Source organism: Panthera onca, chromosome A1 (assembly GCF_046562875.1).
Source record: "Panthera onca isolate mPanOnc1 chromosome A1, mPanOnc1 haplotype 2, whole genome shotgun sequence".
Classification (NCBI taxonomy): Eukaryota; Metazoa; Chordata; class Mammalia; order Carnivora; family Felidae; genus Panthera; species Panthera onca.
In genome coordinates this window covers 29333628-29354951 of record NC_138339.1, presented here as the reverse complement: position 1 = coordinate 29354951, position 21324 = coordinate 29333628, and the positions used below count along the sequence as shown (strand labels likewise).

The following is a 21324-nucleotide window of genomic DNA, read 5'->3' as shown; positions in this document are numbered from 1 at the left end:
AAAAGTTTCTAAATTAAATTTTTGAAACTTAAATTTGTTGCTCAGAGTGGCTAGTCTCGTCTGTATATAAAATGATCAAATATACAGATCTTTTAAAATTTCAACATGGAGACAGTGCATTAATTTTTAGAAACTTAATGATGGAAAGGTATTTAGAGGAATAAAATACTATTTCCTACATATCTATGTGTTTGATCCTCAAAATAAAAAAGGATAAATACAAACCAAATGGTAAGTCTGAAGTTGATTAATGCCTTAATTGAAAGAAAATTCTAGGCGATCACACAGAAATGCAGAATATCATACATTAATCCTAATTTTATAACGCTATAGAAAATAATAGACAATTCAAATAGCAGGATTCTAAATGCTCACCATAAACCCATAGCTCTCAGAGCCTATTTTAGCCTTCTCCACATAAAGGCTGGCATGAATTAAAAACAAGAAACAAAAAAAGCCATGAAGTTACTGTGATACATTGTGATAAAAGAAACCACTCTCTTGTACCACATAATAATGGTTATGACTGCTGCCTTTTCTCAAAAACTGATTTCAGTTGTAAAAATAAAATAAAATGGATAATTGGAGTCTGGATGTTTGTTAAGAAAATAGCCTTTCGGTCAAAATTTGACCACAATCTGCCTTTTTCTGGTGCTGACCAAAAATCTCTTTCCATGAAAGAAGCACTGATTTTACCTTAATTTTTATATATTCTTCAGTGTAAGTAGACCAAATGGGTAGATTGGCAGGAATACTGTACCAAAGTAAAATTGATTAAATTTGCTTTAATGGATTTGATCTCTGTTCCTCTCTCTCTCATCTCTCTCTCTCTTTGCTGAACAAAGTTTGGAATTCTGAATGCCAAAGAAAATGTTTACTTAATAAAAGATACGTTTGAATTTGAGTGTATCTTGGTTGAATGTCAAAAATGAAAACATTTATTTGGAAGGATTGAGTATGCTTTGCTCCAGAGAAATTCATGGCAGCTAATTTTGCCTTTTGTGCATTAAAATTAATTAAATTATTTCATTCAAGTCCCCTTAAAAAGTTGTATTATGATTGGCATGTGGCTGAAAATGGAAATTGGTTAACAGTGAGTGTTTGCTGAGTACTCACAGGATTCATAAAATATTTTAAGAGGAAAATGATCAAATTAGATTCTTACTTGAAACTACCACGGAAGAACTACATTTTTCCAATAGGCTAATTAAAGAAAACAAATGAAAGTTAAACCTTAGCCATGCAGAATCATGCAGCTTTCTTTGCATCTCTTGTGTGAGTATGATGTGGGCAGAGTCTAATTCCATCACAATTCTTGACAAATACGTATTTTATAACATGATGTCATCTGGGATGTATAGTTTATCAGAATAGATGCGTTTTGGGCTGTGGACAGAGATGACTTCAGTGAGAAACACCCCATGGGACCAGTTCTATCCCTAAGTCTTTTATCCCAATAGCACAATGAACACGGACGGGGTGATCTGTGGTTCTTTAAAATTTTTGCCTTTGCCTCTGCTTCCCTCGCGGACACTATTTGTACTCCCCCTTGCAGGAATTACTTGTACCTGCAGAGTTTCAAGAGATCTTTTTTTCCCTCAAAAATTCCTTTTTTGAGCAGTATTCATGAGTAAAGTGAGTAATTTCTATTTCTTGAAATAAAAAATATTGAAGTAGAAAGTTTTCAAAGACTTAGGAACCACTCGGTGGAATTTTCTCCTTAAAGAGACCACAAATATGATGCCACAAATTGTTTTCCTTCTAATATCCAATTCCCCTTTCCCAGTAGGCAGGTTAGATTGTCATTGTCAACGTGGACAACTGCTCCACAGCACTGTGTGGGGGAGTGGGGCTGGGGACACCTACAGAGGAGGCTGACTACGCAGCTTAATCAAAGTGGAGGCACACTGTCTGCCTTCATGAAGCTTGCATTTGGAGAGGCCACTCTGGCTCTGAGCCACCAAAAGCAAATCACAGGGCAGGAGAATAAAGCCAACACACATACCAGAGTGTGGTTTTGTCCAACCACAGGGGGCAGACATTACTGAACAATGTCTAACATTTAGATTTCCAAAAAGCTTGGGATATTTTGTTTATTTTTCGAGGGTTTTAATCTTATGCCCCTTGTGTGGATTTCAACACAGAAAGGATAATCTGAAACAGCAAAATAAACAGAGGAAACCAATTGTTAGTGAAAAAAACCCAGCCCTTGTTATCAAGGATAGTTCATGTAATACTCTATCGGTGTTCTTTACAATTCCAGAGTTCCTTTGGTCATACCAAAAATCCACCCTGTGTCCAGCAGCAGCACCCATGTTGCCCTTCTTGCTGGTAACTTCAAAAGACCCAACCATCTTTCGTTTTCCTTGAATAATATCGTTTTATTCTTTTGTAAAAAGTGTTCAGTGGCTTAAATTTAACTTATACCAAAGAGTCTTCAGGGGGTTTCTTTAATGAAACACAAAGGAATGACTTACAACTAACTCATACATTATGTCTACATCTGTAAAAGGATGTCAACATCAACACAAGAAGTTGCTTGGGCTGTAACCCTGTTCAGGCATAAAAGTTAGCAATAATCAGGATCATGACAAATCAGCTCATCAAGCAAAAGTAAAACTCACTGCTGGGAATTCAAGAAATTAGGTGGAAGCTGAATGAAACAATCTTCCAAGTGACTGAGAATGGCCAGTTGCAAACTTCATTCTGGCTCTTCCAGGTCAAGAGGCAGGAGAAGTAATTCTTCAAAGATGCAGAGTTAAGATTTGGATTTGAGATCTCACTAGTGCTTGACAAAGCGGGGTGCCCCCAAAACACAATTACAGGGACTCTTGTTGCATCCCCCAAGTGCAGACACCTCAGGAGAGCAAACATTTACTTTCTGAATGGAAAACAATTCACCTGGAATTATAGCTCACAGTCAAAAGAATGATAAGAAATATGTAATTCAATAGTATTGTAAAAGATCTGAACAGAATTCTCACCACCAGGGCAGGAGGCCATTCTGTAAATCAAGATGTACCAGGCCACTGACACTAGGGGGTTGTGTCAGCACCTCCGTCTTGGCGTCCACGCTCCTTGAGTCGGTGGGGAGAGGGGTGGGGGGGGGTTGGGGCTCGACTCTGTCATCCAGAGGTTCTCTTGCTTCAGTCTGTGTCTTCCTCAACCTCACCCCCAACCACGCCTTCAGCACAACCACTGGGGCGGCTGAGGAATGTGTCGATTTAGAGATTATCTGATCACTGCCTTGGAGAACTTACATTCTGCTCACCCGAGTATCTATACTCCATATCTCCAAAAGTGAAAATTAGGCATGGGGAGAAAGTTCTCTGACCCAAGCAGTCTGTTGAAAGCTTTGTGTTAAAACTCTAGCCGTGATAGGTTAGAACAAGGAGCAAACAACCGTTTAGAGTGCGTCTTCCAAAAGAATTGACATTACGAGGTTACACCTGATTTAAGAAAAAATTTAAATTGTGTTAAAAATCATATAGAATTTACCATCTTAACTCTTTGAAAATGTATAGTTCAGTCGTGTTAAGTATATTCACATTGTTGTGTCACCTGACATTTTAAAAATTAACTTTATTTTTATTCACTGTAACTCAAGAAATTAACACATTATATTTTAATGTAGCCAAAAGTTATAACTGATTAGTCTACATACATTTTAAGGGATTTCAATAATATTTTAACATAGCCAAAGACTTAATATTTGAATTTTTCTCTTTTTGAAATGAAAACGCATAATTATAATGCCCAGACTACATATCTTAGGACTTCAAAAGTTTTAGCTAAAATATGAATCTTTACAGGTAAAAGCAAAAAACAACAAAAAACCCCAAAAAACAAAAAAACCCAAAAAAACCCACCCCCTCAACCCAAGGAATAGCAAATGCTGACAAGAATGTGGAGTAATTAGAACTCTCATACACTGTTGGCGGGGATGTGAAATAGTGCAACTAATACAGAACACAGTCTGACAGTTTTTCAAAAGATCAAGCAGAGTTACCATATGATTTAGCAATTCTGCTTCAAGGTATATACCCAAGAGAAATAAAAACATATGCCCATAAATGTCGTTAGCAACATTATTCGTTATAGCAAAAAAAAAAAAAAAAAAAAAAAAAAGCGAACAACTCAAATGTCCACCAACTAATAAATGGATAAAGACACTGTGGTATGTCCATATAATGGGATATTATGTGGCCATAAAAGGGAATGAAATACTAATACATGTGACAACATGGACGAACTTTGAAGATATACTAAGTGAAAGAAGCCAGTCACAGAGGACCATATACTATAAAATTCCATGTAGACGAAATGTCTTGAATACACAGATCTGTAGAGAAAGAAAATAGATTGGTGTTTCCTAGGGCTGGGGAAATGGGATAATTAGGGGATGATGGCTAAGGAGTGTGGGGTTTCTTTTTGGGGTGATGAAATGTTCTAAAATGGATTATGGTGATAGATGCACAACTCTGAATACACTAAAAGCCATTGAATTACACACACAAAGTGCATGCATATGAACTGCATCTCAATAAAACTATTAAAAAAAATTAGTGCCATCTTAAAAGGGGCGCTAGGCTGGTTCAGTCAGAAGAGCACACGACTCCTGATCTTGGAGTCATGAGTTCAAGCCCCATGTTGGGTGTAGAGATTACTTAAAAATAAAATCTTAAAAAAAAACAAACAAACAGTAAGTGCCACTTTGAAATAAGATAAGCATAAATCTACCAATACCAATAAGTAATTTTAGGGGCTTCATAGAAGTAAAAGAACCCCCTTCATAAAATGGCTTCTATCATTTTATGTATATAAGTACGCATGTATGTATGTAATCTCTACACCCAACATGGGGCTCAGACTCACGACCCCCACATCAAGAGTTACATGCTCCTCCAACTTACCCAGCCAGATGCCCCTAGCTTCTCTCATTCTAAGGAACAAGGAGAAGGTTAGTGGTGGGTGGTAATGTTTTGCAGCAAGAGTCTCTAGCAGTTGAAAGTCTGATAACACGTTGTGATGTAACTGTCTTTCACATAAGCAAAGTGTGTGTACGTGTATATGCAGCACTTCTCAGGCACCTAACCTCACTTGGTAGTTGTTAAATTACTGTTCAGATGTTTATTTGATAGGAAATTATATAGAGACTTCAAGCCATGTTCCCATTGGATACCTGTGTTGTAAGCTAAACCCGAATGTTTTCTCCTAAAATCAAATGCTGCTGGGTGCTCAATTCAAAGGGAAAAGCAATGAACAGATTAAAGTCCACAGGTTGAATTCTCTCAGTTTTAAGATTTTCCGCCAAAAAGTTTTTTTAAGCCTTTCTTAACTTCTACTGATCTGAATGCTAGCAGATAAAAGGGCTTGAAAACCATAAACTATTATATCTATATGGTATTAGAGGATTTAAAATTGCCAATCATGCTTAGGTTTAATAGCTTATACTGTACATGGAAATATGTTGTTAGTTTTTATTTTTTATTAAAACATTTTTTTAAGTTTATTTATTTATTTATTTTGAGAGTGACAGAGATAGCACAAGTGGGAGAGGGGCAGAGAGAGAGGGAAAGAGACAATCCCAAGCAGGCTCTGCACTGCCAGCACAGAGCCCAACGTGGGGCTCGAACTGTGAGTTCATGACCTGAGCTGAAACCAAAAGTCAGACCCTTAACCAACTGAGCCACCCAGGCGCCCCATACAGTTTTTCCCTTATACTGCATAAGAGTCACACTATCTCATAGTAAATGTGTTCCTATATCATATAGAATTTAATATGTAAACATTTTTCATGTACCCATAAAAGCGTTATGAATTTTCGTTTTGTTATTTCTAAATGTGATTAAGAACTACTACATTGCCTGGCTCTAAAACTATGTTCAGAGTCCATGCCAAAAAGGAATGCTTGCAGATATGTCATTAAGCATATGTCTCAAGAGAAGACTCCTGAAGTTGATTCTAAAACAAACAAAAAAACATGGCAAGAGTCCAGGATGGAAGCTACTAATGTTTCCATTTTTTCTTAAATATTTAGTGTGTACGCTGATATTAAGGATTTTTTTCTTGTTATGTATCCCTATATTATAATTTGGGAAACTTTTGTGACATACTTTTAGGTAAATGGCTTTAAAATAATGAAACTTCACCTCTTAGCACAAACACCTTTAAGAACACTGCATTCACATTACAGCTTACTTACAAATAATCTAGTAGAAAAACAAATTCTGGAAAAGTTGTAAATTAAAAGAGTTAGCAACAGTTGAGGCACTGTAAGACTATAGTACTTTTTTGAGTTAGAAGGACTTTGGAAAAAAGAACAAACATACAAAGCTATGTGTGCACGTACACATATTGTGTTCATATTGTGCTCTAAGGAAAAATTGTGCCCCCAAATTTCATAGCATAAGCATCTACTGCATCATCCCCTACTAAAGACGTGTCATGCTCTGTCTGCAGAAGCGTTTTGGTAATTCATGTAAAACACCGGTAGAGAAGTCTGTACCACGAATGGAAGGAAAGTAAAGAGCTTGGTTGGCAAAACTGTCTTCAAGTGATTGACAGCTCTTGGGGTATATGTGTGTATGTTGAGGGATGGCATAGACATTAAAGAAACATAAAATATGTATCATCTTAAAATATTATACCTGTCTTATGTCTTCTTTGCTTTCAGAAATGTAATGAAATTTCTGGCATGTGCTTCAAAATAATCCAGTAGTGGGACAGAGTGTAGATCGGGGAGGGGATCCAGGGATATTACAGATGAAACAAGATTGTGTGTGTATATATACAGATATTTTTTCTGGAAAGTACTGACAAATTCTGGTAATATGGATGCTGTCTTAGCAGGCTGGATCTAGGAGACCTATCTTGCTCTTCCTATAGAATTCTTCCTAAGACATTAGCCAACAGCTCCTGATTTGTTTACTCATCTCTAGAATCAAAGAACTCAGACACTGGCCACCTTTCCTGCAGTACCCTGTGAAAGGAAACCCTCTTAGTAATTTAGAGGAATTTTCTTTCCTCTGAAGAAAACTTGGGTAGAAGAAACTCAAGCAATTGTTTAAAATACATACATACATACATACATACATACAAACATACACACATACATACATACATACACAGATGGCAAAACCTCTTTCCCCACATGAGGAAGTCCTGGAAACAAACATTTGAAAACAGTGTTACACAGATATTGTAGATATTGATGGGTTAGTAAGACAAGTGTGATCATGGTTGTGTGCTGCCTTGCAACCTGGGGATCTGAGACTATTGCAAACATTTTCTCCATGAGGCAGCTAAAAAGTTTTAAAAAGGTTTTAAAACGTAAAAACCGGGGCACCTGGGTGGCGCAGTCGGTTAAAGCATCCGACTTCAGCCAGGTCACGATCTCACGGTCCGTGAGTTCGAGCCCCGCGTCGGGCTCTGGGCTGATGGCTCGGAGCCTGGAGCCTGTTTCCGATTCTGTGTCTCCCTCTCTCTCTGTCCCTCCCCCGTTCATGCTCTGTCTCTCTCTGTCCCAAAAATAAAATAAACGTTGAAAAAAAAAAATTTAAAAAAAAAAAAACAAAAAACGTAAAAACCTAGGCCAACGCCCCGGCGGAGAAGCTGAGGTCATCATTGAATTTGAAATATTTAAAGTGGATACGAAACTGTTTCAGCAATGCAGACAATTAAGTGTGTTGTTGTGGGCGATGGTGCCGTTGGTAAAACCTGTCTCCTGATATCCTACACAACAAATAAATTTCCATCGGAGTATGTACCGACTGTTTTTGACAACTATGCAGTCACAGTTATGATTGGTGGAGAGCCATATACTCTTGGACTTTTTGATACTGCAGGGCAAGAGGATTATGACAGATTACGACCGCTGAGTTATCCACAAACAGATGTATTTCTAGTCTGTTTTTCAGTGGTCTCTCCATCCTCATTTGAAAATGTGAAGGAGAAGTGGGTGCCTGAGATAACTCACCACTGTCCAAAGACTCCTTTCTTGCTTGTTGGGACCCAAATTGATCTCCGAGATGACCCCTCTACGATTGAGAAACTTGCCAAGAACAAACAGAAGCCTATCACTCCAGAGACTGCTGAAAAGCTGGCCCGTGACCTGAAGGCGGTCAAGTATGTGGAGTGTTCTGCACTCACACAGAAAGGCCTAAAGAATGTATTTGACGAAGCGATATTGGCTGCCCTGGAGCCTCCAGAACCGAAGAAGACCCGCAGGTGTGTGCTGCTATGAACATCTCCAGAGCCCTTTCCGCACAGCTGGTGTCAGCGTCGTACTAAAAGCAATGTTAAATCAAACTAAAGATTGAAAATTAAAATTCGTTTTTGCAATAATGACAAATGCCCTGCACCTACCCACATGCACTCGTGTGAGACAAGGCCCATAGGTATGGTCCCCGTCCCCCTCTCAGTACTCGTTAATTTGAGTAATTGTGTATTGTCAGAAAAGCGGTTAGTACTAGTTTTTGTTCTGTCGTTTCAAAAAAAAATTTTTTGTTTTTGTTTTTGTTTTTGTTTTTGTTTAAAAGCAAGGCATGCTTGTGATGACTCTGTAACAGACTAATTTGGGCTGTTGAAGCTGCTCCCGGGGCTCCATCCACTCTGGAGAATAATCCGGGACATTTAGGGGTTTTGTTTTTGTTTTTGTTCTTTTTGTTTTTGTTTTTTTCTTTTTTTTGGGGGGGGGGAGTGTGTGTGGGGTTTGTTTTTATTTAGTCATGTTTTTTAAATTCAGTAACCATTGGACAGCCCTTAAGGGGAGGAGGATGGATTGACTCCACATTCCACTTCCTAGATCTAGTTTAGAACACTTGTCCCCCACCTGGTGCTCTTAGGAAGGAGTATAGTAAATGCCTCATTTAATAACATACTCCTTTTTGAAAGTTGCCTTTCTCTCCACCCTTGAGTAGGTCTAGTACTTGATGAAACTCATGAAAGCGGGTGGAACCTGTCTTGCCCCTCCTCTTTTCTAGGATGCACTCTATATGTGACTGTGACTTTCAAGGAAATTTGTTTGCCATTTGCTGATTTTTTTTTTTTTTGAAGTTAATTTCTAACTTCGTTCACTGATAAATGAAGAAAAGTATTGACCTTTTGAAATACACCAAATGGATTGAGTACGTAATTAAAAACCGTTTTTTTCCCTGTCAGTCATTGTCTTACATGCTTAGCGTAGATGTCCAGCTTAATGGCGTATGATACGGTGTTCCTAGAACACAGCCGGAGACCTGGTAGATGGAGGAAGTGTGAGGGGTGGTGCTAGAAGACAGATGTCTGTGGAATGATGCACATCCTCTTTCAAGTTGGAGGATGGAGACAGACCTGCTTCATGAAGAAGCTGGGGGTGCGTGTGGGGGTGGGGAGGACATTTAACAACGTGGGGACCAGTCAGGGGAATCCCCTTACTTCTGTTTTGCATACGAGGAACCCTAGAGTAGCTAGTTACGGCTCTCTAGTTTAGTAAAAAAAATCATGGAGTCTTATGAAGACTCTTCATAAGTGTTAATGGGGATTTTATCTGCTTATTTTGGTTGCAGTTCCCAATTTTTAAAAATGTTTAGGTAATCTTCTCCGCCTTCCCCAAATCCTAATTCTTGTAGATTCATTAGTGTCGAACCAATGCTTTCACATGTCTCAATTCTTTGTACATGCGTTCTTTTCAGATGTATTAAACAAACAAAAAACCCTTCAAAAAAAAAAAATAAATAAAATAAAACGTAAAAACCTAGATTCCAGCCAGAAACAAAATTGGCTAGATAATTCCGGCAGATCAATCCTCCAGCAGAGAGTAATCCCATCACAAAATCTTCTTTCTGCTTATCAGGAGATGCTCTCTAAACACTGAACAGAGAGATGACAGGATACTTAGCGTGCCCTGGAGACATACAATCCATGACATTGTCACAGAAAGTCTTGTCTGGCTGTAGAAATTCTGTGTGTGTGTGTGTGTGTGTGTGTGTGTGTGTGTGTGTGTGTCTGTTGATAGACATTCCAGCATCTTTTTACTTGGCTTTCTGGGACACAGACAAGTCTTTCATAATGGAACACAGGTACCCAAACATTTTCAGGGTATGCGGTTCTCCTAGCAGAAGTCTATTCAAATGAGAATCAATAGACTGAGTGTCTTTGTGTTTGGGAGTACTTTCATGTTTTGCTCTGTATATTTCTATATTGTTTTGCTCATACAAATGGTAAGCATTCATTTTATTTAAATGAGTTTAACTAAAATCATATGGAATAAATAATGAATGAATAATGGAATAAATGAATAAATAAATGGAATAATGAATAAATAATGCCTTTGGGAGCATGCATTAGTAGGGGTGAGGGAAAAACCAGAAAGAGCTTCCTGGAAGATGGGGTATCTGAACTAATAAGGTATAGCCTCAGTGGTCATACCTGCAAAGAACGATTCTAGAAAAACTGTAAAGCGGTGGTCCTCAACCCTGGGTGCCCAGTAAAATCACCTGGAGCACTATAGAAAAACATCAATTCTCAAGCCCCGTTTCAGACCAATTAATTGAAGAATCTGGGGGGAGGGTAGGGGTGGGTGATGGCCAGGGGACTACATCCCGTGTAGTGTAATTAACCTGGATGGGACAGTACAGACTCTCAGAATGTGAACTGCAGAAGTGAGAGGTGCATAAGATGGCATGTCGCTGTGGACACACCCCTGCCCCCAGCCCCCACCCATGACTTCCAGTCCTTGACCATAAATCTCCAGTCAGCATTTATCTGGTAACTTACTCTCTTGGAAGCTATTATTGATCGCATGAACAGAAGAAAAACATCTATTCCCAACGCCTCCCACAGATCTGTAGTTCTACAGTGGTTTGAGGAAATCATTAGATTGGTAATATAAGGGGGAAAAATCTTATTTTTCTTAGAGAATGGTTCAATTTTAAAGGAAGCTTTTAAAATTTCCTTCTTTTTAATTTTTTTTAAAAGAGACTTTCAAAAATTTCCTACAACACAGAACTGATCAAAACCACAGGTTAAGTTGAAAATGCTGCAATTTATAGATAAGAGCTCCCACCTCATGCAGACCCAAGCCTTCTGGAAAGTTGCATCTGACACAGAGCTTTGAGCCTGTGGCCTCTGATCTTTCAGCTCAAGAACTGTTCCATTTTTACCACAAACATATTTTCACAGGCATTCATTTCTGAGGGGTTAGGTGATCACAGGCTGAACTCTTCTGGGCCAATAGTTTGATACAACAGCTGAACAAAACCCAGCCAGTATGATCAGAGGGTTAGGTCCATGTCCCTGTCCCTACCCAGTCATATGACATGTGGAGCACTGAGTTCAAGTCTGGGAGTGGGTGGGGTCCAAGGGAGGGCAACCAGAGTGGTGAAGAATTGGGACACTTGGCCTGTGTTTAGGGGTCTTTTGACTGGAAGAACTCTCATCCTTCCTTTTTCCATGTGGCACAATTAGGACTAGTGGGCAGACCTCACAGGAGACAGATTTTAGCTCAACAGTTTGGACCATCTGAGAGTGGAATGTTCAGGTGGCAGCTGACAGCCACCTTCTGGAGGTGTGGAGGGGGGATTCCCGCCCTGGGTGCCAGGCTGTATGGTGTCCCCTCTGCCTGCCTTCCAGCTAGGACAGCTTCAGGTCTCCTGGCTCGCCTCCTGTAAGCTGAATGGCTCCCCTCTGAAAGGGAAAGTTTTTCTGGTCAAAACCCTGTCAGGAGACTCTTCTCTCAGACTTCCCATCTGTAAGGCCACATTCCCAGGGGGTGATTTTTACTGGGAAACCCACAGGGCCCCACCCCTGGCTCTTACTGTATTTAATGGTGCAAGAGTCAGGTGTGAGGAAAACAATGAGGAGCAACAATTAACAAATGCTCCTTCTCTCCGGCTGACAGTTGTTTCCTGCCAGGGAGCACTGGTTTCCTGCTAGGGAGCACTCGTTTCTGGAACACCGGAGAGTCTGGAACAGGGATGCTCCCATTGCTCCCTGCATACTTTGGGCTCATCCTGCCTGGGTCACCACTGCCTCCTCATATTGCAGTCACAAGTCTATCTCCCAACCAGACTTTGAACTTCTTGAAGTCAGGGGCCTTGTCGTCTTCATTTTGGTATCTTTAGGCCAGGTGATCTCTACCCCATGGATGGGTCTTCCCATTTTACTCTACCACTTTCTTTTCTAGATGGACATTACTTGCCTACTTTCCAATGTTTCTAAGCAGCTCTAGACAGAAAATAAAGCAGGACCAGCCTATTGGCTTCAGATGAGCTGGGCTGAAGCTTCTTTCTGGCTGGCTTGTTTCAAGGCCACCACAAAGACTTTTCACGTGTTGAGACAGAGACTCAGTTTGTCTAAAGGTCTAGTTTGCAGGAAAAGCTCTGCTTACTGTGTGTGGAATTCGCTGCCCTGTGGATTCCAGAGTGCCACACACTGGGCCCCAGTGTCTCAGGAAAGACTGGGATGGAGAGTTGTATAACCAATGAAAATATTTAGAATTATGCAGCTGTGATAAGGTAATCACATCCCATGCTGCAGGGCAGAAAGTAATCCCCTCCAGCGGTGAGGAAGGAATTCTCTCTGGCTCCCATGTTGTTACTCGATTAACTTCATGGTTTCTTCCATTTACCTTTATTTATTTATTTATTTTTAATATTTTTTTAATGTTTATTTTTGGGAGAGAGAGACAAAGTGTGAGTGGGGGAGGATCAGAGAGAGAAGGAGACACAGAATCCGAAGCAGGCTCTAGGCTCTGAGCTGTCAGCACAGAGCCTGATGCAGGGTTTGAACTCAAAAGAGGTGACATCATAACCTGAGCCCGAAGTCAGACGCCTAACTGACTGAGCCACCCACGTGCCCCTCTTCAATTTACCTTTAATAGGAAAGTGATGGCTGGAAGGATCACACATGAGACATGTGCAATCTGGAGGCTTAGTTACCTGCCTCTGACTGAAACTGTCTCTTCTTGCCCTAGAATTTTGATTTATACAAAGCAGACCACCAGAACAGCTCTCACTGATGCTATTACTGCCAAAAGCTTCCACTAATTGAGCACATGCTATGTGCCAGGCGTAAATGCTCACAACATAGGTACCCATGACATAGGTACTGTTATCACCTTCATTTTACAGAGAATGAAAGGGAGGCCCCAAGAACCTCCTCCCCACCCAAGACAGACACTTTTGTTTCTTCCACAAAATGTACGCGTGGGGAAAAAGGGAGACATCTACAGTCCCTTTTCTCATACATTAATGCCTGGGGTATTTCAAACAGGCATCATCTATACCCAGAGCCATGACAATCAATAGTTTAAAATGTTGAATTTTTCTTTTAAAAAAAAAAATTTTTTTTTAACGTTTATGTATTTTTGAGACAGAGAAACACAAAGCATGAACGGGGGAGGGTCAGAGGGAGGGAGACACAGGATCTGAAACAGGCTCCAGGCTCTGAGCTGTCAGCACAGAGCCCGACGAGGGGCTCAAACTCACGGACCGCGAGATCATGACCTGAGCCGAAGTCAGGCGCTTAACCGACTGAGCCACCCAGGCGCCCCAAAATGTTGAATTTTTCTTAAGTCATTTTGGCTTTCATTTTTGCAAGCCCTTGACAAACCCTTCATATGCCCAAGTAACTGATTAAGCATTGTCTAGCTCAGTTTTTGCCCTCTCACGTTCAAAGAAATGATAAAACTTTAGGTTATTCTTATTGTACCTGCCATTTGTCTGAAACCGAAAGGATATACTTTGAGGTACATTTATCGTTCTTTTATTCTCTCAGGCAAAAGAGTCCTTTGCTGGTGATGGCAGCTTCTTGGCCTTAACTATAGTTAAGTCCCATGTTCCACCAAATACATTGGTCAACAGATTTGGAAGGATGCTGCCTAAGGAATATGTGACAGAGTTATGTCACAGAGCTTATCACACAGATGAGGAATTACAAGCAGGCAGGTGATGTTTTGTTTTTCTGGATTTAAAACTATTTGTTTGGAGGGGGGGGGGGCGGTGACTGGGTAGCTCAGTCGGTTGAATGTCCAATTCTTAACTCTTGATTTGAGGTCAGGTCATGATTCCAGGGTCGTGCGATTGAGTCTGCGTCAGGCTCCATGTTGAGCATGGAGTCTGCTTAGGATTCTCATTCTCCCTCTCTCTGTCTCCCTCTGCCCCTCTCCCTGCTTGCACTCTCTCTCTTTCTCAAAAAAAAAAAAAAAAAAAAAAAAGTTTGATTTTGCATACAAAAAGAATTGTTAGTTTTCCAAGGACGAATGGGTTCCAAAGATCTTTTGTCCTTGGGAAAGTTAAAAGAAATTTTTTTTACATGTATTTATTTTTGAGAGACAGAGCATAAGTCGGGAGGGGGCAGAGAAAGAAGGAGACACAGAATCCAAAGCAGGCCTCCGGCTCTGAGCTGTCAGCACAGAGCCCGACACGGGGCTCAAACTCACAAACTGTGAGATCATGACCTGAGCCGAAGTCGGATGCTTACCCAACTGAGCCACCCAGGCACCCCTTGTCCTTGGGAATGTCTAGGCAGAAGGTAGACAATAAATTGGAGGAGATACTGTGAGGCTAGACGGACCGAAGCAGTGTTTTCCAAAGTGGGATAAATACAGTGGTATTTATTTGTTCTGGTAGGATAGAAACCCCTCCTTAATTAATATTAAATCACATAGTGAGAAAGTCATTCTTTCAATTCTCTCTTAGTCTTTGTGTTACAGGAAAGACAAGTCTTATTGTGGTGCTAAAATGCATTTAACACCTCATTAACACCCGCCCCCCCCCACTCCAAAACACACACCTTTTTAAACAATGAGAGCACAGATCTCAGGCTCCCAAGACCTTTGGCAGGCACAGAAGCAATCCAGAACTTTATTACATTGTAATTTATTATCTCCTTCACTAGACTAGTAACAGGTTTCCACTTTCTGTAATGATTAGAAACATTGGAAGAAAAGTACGCACGTGGATTTCAAGAACATTCTAAGTAAATGAGAATAGGAGTGGGACCCATGTAACTTTGGGATGGAGATGCCATGACTTGAAATATCAGATTTGGAATCATGTTCCTAAAAGCAGTCAAATGTCTTTCTCGTTGCCCTGGCTGCCCTCCCTTGTTATTCCACTCCCAGAATTGCACCCAGTGCTCCAGATGTCACGTGACTAAGTACGGACAGTGACCTGGAGCCAACCCTTTGCTAATACGGGCTGGGTTTGGGTCAGGCGTTGTATCAGCTGCAGCAAACTGGTGGCTCAGAGTGCAGCCTGTGGCCACCTAACAAGAGGTCACCTAACAGAGGACCAGCCTTACCCCCTTACAGTTGGAATTAGGATTTGCTTACGTATATTGTGTGATTTAAGAGATGCAGGGAAGCTCTCCCTCTCCACCCAACATATATCCTCTTGGGGACGATATCTTTGTATTCATGTATCTCTTGTGCCTAGCTCAGTGTCTGACATAGCAAGAACTCAAAAAATAGCTATTAATGGACGAATGAGTGAGAAAAGATAAACTTCACCTGTTTTATAATCTCAAATCCAGGGTGTCCTACCCCAGGCCCCAGACCCTGCTGCTACTGTTGTTGACATTCCCCTACCACTCCCCTTTACTTACACTCTTACCCAACTCACAGAGATCGTTGGTCAAGTGGTGCTCCCGGCTTCCAGAAAACTGGAGACACAAAAGATTCCCTCCGAGGTAAGTGATTGAGGAGGAAAAGAAGAGATGAGAAAAGAAGAAAGCACTAGGTGTCTGATAGTTATGTCTACAAAGTACAACCTGAAATGGAGTTTAATTATTATCTAGTGAATTTAATCAGGCTAAGGCAGCCAAACCAACTCATATTTCTGGCATGAAATATCTAGTTTGGCTGTCTCTGCTGACCAAATCAATAGAAATTGGTGCCAACCCCCCATTTTATTGTGTGGTGTGTTGGCACAGACTTACTCTTCCTCTTCAAAAACACAGGTACTTGAGTACAAATCTAGCCATTAGGCTCGCTCCCAGCTTCTCTCTGGCAGCTTCTGGAATTGCTAATACACACCAAGGATATTTGGAACGATTGGAATTTCGAATTTGGGAAAGGAGAGCATGGTTTATGGGAGCTTTAGAGCCACAATTCACAAACACAAATGTTTCAAATACGAAAACCTAACTTAGATTTTGGAATTTAATTTTTTTTGATGTCTATTTATTTCTGAGGGGGAGAGAGAGAGAGAGAGAGAGGAAGGGGCAGAGAGAGAGAGGGAGACACAGAATCTGAAGCAGGCTGTCAGCACAGAGCCCAATGTGGGGTTCAAACTCACAAGCTGTGAGATCATGACCTGAGCTGAAGTCAGACACTTAACTGACTGAGCCATCCAGCCACCCCTAGATTTCTGAGTTTAAATGTGCCTTTAGCACAATAAAATGCACAGAGTCTTCTAAAACAGAATACCTAATCCAACACATGTAGTAAGGGCTTCATGCATTTCTATCTCTGTCTGTCAAGACCCTGGGACTTGTTGACTTAAAAACATTAAGTCTGTCAAACATTTTCCCATTGGGAAATACTTTCTGTGGGAGCATCACCCCCGAGTTCTTATTCTGGTGTTCCTATCAGGTGCAGGAAAGATCAGCACAATTGTGACACAGAAGATGGAGAGGACAGGTTTTCCAATAGCTATTTGTTTAAGCGTCAATAAATGTGATGTTTTGTGACAGCACACTGACTCGAGCTCTGGCGTGAACTGTCAACACTTGAATAAGGCCATAAGGGAAACCCAGTGAGAGCTCTATGGGTGCCCCAGCTCAGCAGTGCATTTCTTACAATGAATGACACCAACATTCACACCTGAGTTCTTATATTGGTAGCCCAAGAGTTGGACTTGGCCTGCAGAGGAGCTTTGTTTGGCTTGCAGTGTTTTGTTCTGTGAATTGTATCAACATTGAAAAATTAGGAGGTTCTTAAGTTTTTTTAGATTTCTGGACCCTCTTAAAAAAATCAGAAGATTTGGCCTTTGTTGACACAGAGCAACAATCGGCTGAAGTGGATACTTTTCAGGTCACCACAGTCTCCTTGCCTCCCATTGTCTATCTGATTGTGCAGCTGGATCACTTTCCACTCGTCATCACACTTGTCCCTGTTACTTCCCCTGTCACACACACAAGATATTTCTGTCTATCATAGAAAGAAAATAAAAAGTACCCTGAAAGGGCAGCTTCATATATAATCATCACCTGCTTGGCCACAGGAGGCATTTGAATATGCCTTTCCATTCTAAAATAATGGACCTGACTCTGTTTCCTCCCTAGACAACACATTCTCCAGGAGCTTCTCCCAACACACACAGGGGTCCTCCAGGGATGTATGTAATTTGTAGAGGCTCCTCTTCCTCCTCATTCCCAATGGGTCATACCCCCTGCCCCCTTTTTGGTTTGGAATCACCGTATTTAAAACCCTAAAGGAAAGTCTTATTGAATCAATCGTTCATTGTAATTGATCATAAGTATCCAAAATATTATGTAGCTTGGAAATTAATCTTTGAGATTAATACCTTACAAAGATCTTTGGCAAACTAAATTATATCCCCCCACCCTTTTTTTCTCTTTTTTGAGAGAGAGAGAGAGAGAGAGTACACACATTGGGGAGAAGGACGAGGTAGGGGGGAGGGCGGGGAGAGAATCTCAAGCAGTCTCCACACTCACCGTGGCTTGATCCCAAGACCCTGGGATGACGACCTGAACTGAAATCAAAACTCGGATGCGCAAACAACTGAGCCACCCAGTGCCCATATATCCTTTGCCTTAACATAGTCCTGGAAAAGGGCTGAGACTCTCTTACTGGTCCCAAGCGGCAGCATCCCCAACGTACAAGTAGGTTACATTTTAAAAGTTTATTTTATATTGGTTGCTTGCAGCTTATAATTCCTTTCAATATTATAAATGTTGCTAGTTTTTCCAAGGTTTTCCCACAAATTTCTTTTTAACCATGCAAAAAGACTGCATCATGGTTTTTTTTCCTGCACAATTATTCAGTGACAGCTTGTATTCCTTCAACGAAGCTGACGTACTAAGTATTAGAAATATCAGGAAATTCCACTTGGAGGTAATTGTCGAGCAAGATCGCTATTAAGGGAAATAATATTTTCTCTAATTGGGCCAAATGAGGGCTTTCCTCTTGGAAGGGTAACATGTGGGTTTTCAGCACAGATATCAGAAAGCAGAAACCTCTAAATACTGGTCCCAATATTTAGATACTGGGACTTAGATACTATACTGAAAGACAGTATAAAGGAATCCAGAACCCCTCAAGTTTGCATCCAGGAAGACTGTAGGGACTCAAGTCAGACACTGGCCAGTAGGGATGATGAAGAGGGACACTTGCCCACTGAATAAAATGGCGCATGTGAGTTCTGTCCTCTAAGAGCTACTGCAAGAACTTGCTTCGCAGAAAAATGTCAACACGTGGATAATAAAATGAGAATGTAAGGTCCTGTCAGCATGAATCTAGCTTTGGTGATAAGAATTGGGACTGCTACGATTACCCCCTGGTCAGCAATGGACCAGGTTGTTTCAGAAACAAGCATCCCAATCATCCTGCCTACATGATTGCTTTATGGGCAGTTCACCCTCCAATGGGAGCCTCCTGTACATGCAATCACTTGTTTAAAGACCTGAACAAGTGGAAGCCAGTAGAGATCCGCAAGGCATTGGGGGAAGAGCTGATATAGTTCCTGTCCAAGTTAGGCCAGCCCTCGCAGGCATGCAGCAGTCAGAATCTTGCCCTATGACTTTTGAGTTGTGCTATGAAATTCTTACTACACAGAGATCTTGAGAAGAGATTATAAATATCCTTGAGGACTCCCTGGGAGGGGAAAGATGCTTGGAGCCAGCTCACATAGAGGTGGAGAGATGTACCCATGGAGGGACAGTGAGCCACGGGTGGAGAAGAGAACAGGGTCAGTAATACCTGAGTTCTGGGCTTTAGCTACAAACCTAGAAACCATCCTGCTGGGACGGTGTCTATGGACATTCTTTCTTCATGTCAGAGGTGTGCTGTGGGGAAAGAGAAGAGTGGGCAGGAAGGAATGTATAGTAACCTTTTTTTTTTTTTTTCTTTTTGGCTCCATTTGTATTCGCCAGTCACGTGTACAAATGAGTCTTGAAGCATTTCCCATGGAGGAGTCGATTGTTATCTTACTGTCACAGAAAATAGATCCTACCCTGCAAAGCTTCCACTCCTCGAGAATCCAAGTGTCAGCTGACAAAAATATCCAGATGGGGAAATCCCCTGCCCCCTCCCCATTCTCCCACCAGCCTCATAGGTAACGGGGGTGGGGGACAACTGGAGAAGGAAATGAAATCATGCGGGTTCACCAGGAAAAGATAAAGTGTTGGTGGCAGCAGAATTGGTGAGTGCGTTGTGGGTATTACCTCTTGATGAGGCTTCCAAGAAGGCTCCCGCTCAAGTCCTGGTGGCTCTGAGAACAAGCATTCTTGCATCAATAGCTAATAGGCTGTCCAACCAGATGTTATCTGGGTGGGATAAGAGGGTGAGAAAACAGACCTGTTGTACGCTGTTGTCAACTATATCGCTGTGGTCAGAGAAGGCTGGTTGTGTAGGGTTTAGCAGGGTGCCTCTTTTGTAGTGAGGCAGACTAGATTACGTGGTTGTTTAAATCCGTTTCCTCTTGTGATTGGTAAAATACGAGAGTTATAATCATTCATGCATTACTAAAGCCTCCTTTCCATCATTTTTGAAGGGACTTTTTTTTTTTCTAGAACAGAGCATGCATCCAGCAGAAACCTAAAGCATTTGCTTTTCTAAGCGATCTTTTGCAATAAGCACACTTAAAAAACAAACAAACAGACAAACAAATGAACAAAAAAACAACACTGCATATGGTACCTGTGACAAGACTGGAGATTATAAGTGGTAACACCAGCATCTGTAACATCCTCATCAGAAGTTCCCCAGGGAAAGAGAAGTACTTGACTTCTCGGTAGCTCATTTTGTATGGTCGGAGGGTAAATCCCAGGATTGTACCTGAAGGGGGAAAGAAAAGATGGAGAAAACTTGAGCCCTTTTAAAAACTGAAGTAACAGTCCTAGGAGAATGAAGAAGTATTTGGCTGGTGGTCACTCCTGTCTGACGAGAGTACATTTATTTAAGCAGCAAATATTGGTGCTGCTTTAGGAGCAAGGGGTGTGCCTGTTTCTTCCGTCTGCCAGGGTCTGGCTGAATCCAGGGCTTCGAGTAGGACTTAAAGAAAAAACGTCTCTGGCTTTAGCAAATGAAAAATGTCTTTGTCTAACTTAAATGCAGTAGAACCAAGTTTGACGTGGCTCGGTACAGAGTTACAAAGATAGGGGCATAACTGGGAGACAAATCATGTATCCATGAACAAGGCAATGTAGAAAAAAACCCTCTTACTATAATGAATTTCCTTGGTAACAACGGATATTAGGACGGCTAGCACAAGCACTTATTAAAGGGCAGTATGATTTTATTTTTTTCCAATTAAAAAAATTCCTCTTGCTCACATTGTTAATCCATTTCCATCACCTCCCTGTCTGTACACCATGCTTTCTGTCTACATGGTCTCGATATTGCCTTGGCAACTGTATTGTACAGACTTGTTACTTGCCGGCAAGAGAAGACTCCAAAATGAGCAGAGACCTTTTTCCAAAAATTTTCCCTGAACACTAACGGGGCGGGGGGGGGGGGGGGGGGGTGGGGAATAAGAGAAAGAGAAAGCAATTTTCCCCTTCATTTTCCTTCTGCTCCTGGGACTTTAAAATATATTTTAAAAATAACTTTATATGTAAATTGAATTACACACAGTAAATTGTATTTTGTAAATTGTACACAGTAAATTGTAAAATGTAAATTGAATTACACACAGTAGCTTTCGAAGTGTTTGGAAATCAACAGACCTACTGAATCAATGTACTCCCCCCCGCCTCTCCCGAATTTACTTTCCTTGTCCAGGAAAATTTATTTATTCCATTATTGTAAATATTTTCTAAATTTTTGCCCTGCTGTTACTAAAACATGTGCCTTATAGAGAAATACTGAGTTATCTAGAAGCTGGAGGTCGGTGTAGGGGGAGAGAACACTGGGTGAACCTACGTTTTTCCAAAGGAAGCAAGCAGTCCTTTAAGGAAACAGGCTCATCCTAACTTCTTATGAAATGGGCTCCTTCTCTTAGGAAATGAGACACAAAGTTCATTTCAAGTATTACAGCAACCCTAATTTCATTTCTTGGGTCTCAGCAACTGTGAAGTATCCATTCTTTGATTATATACTGTGATACTGCAATTAAGAGTCTGAATCTACGTGACTAGAAAATCTGGCTGATCCAGTTT

The 21324-nt window shown here is 41.0% G+C and overlaps 2 protein-coding genes across 3 annotated transcripts in view; one reads left to right on the top strand and one right to left on the bottom strand.

Moving 5' to 3' along the window:
• Positions 1 to 21324, bottom strand: part of SLC1A3 (solute carrier family 1 member 3) — an 81015-nt gene that overhangs the window by 40419 nt on the left and 19272 nt on the right. Inside the window, exon 3 of one of the 2 annotated variants that reach the window (XM_060634500.3) lies at positions 19865 to 20002. In XM_060634500.3, the coding sequence (XP_060490483.2) occupies positions 19865 to 20002 (138 nt within the window). Of the gene's footprint in view, positions 1 to 19389; positions 19458 to 19864; positions 20003 to 21324 lie in introns of those variants that run through there. The other variant, XM_060634501.3, reaches the window with a different exon arrangement.
• Positions 7598 to 9697, top strand: LOC132676713 (cell division control protein 42 homolog). Its single transcript, XM_060628735.3, has one exon. The coding sequence runs from the start codon at positions 7670 to 7672 to the stop codon at positions 8243 to 8245; it is 576 nt and encodes a 191-aa protein (XP_060484718.2). The 5' UTR covers positions 7598 to 7669; the 3' UTR covers positions 8246 to 9697.

What these genes read in the sequence shown, in the direction of transcription:
- LOC132676713 (XM_060628735.3), top strand. Translation starts at nt 7,670, where the DNA reads ATGCAGACAATTAAGTGTGTTGTTGTGGGCGATGGTGCCGTTGGTAAA.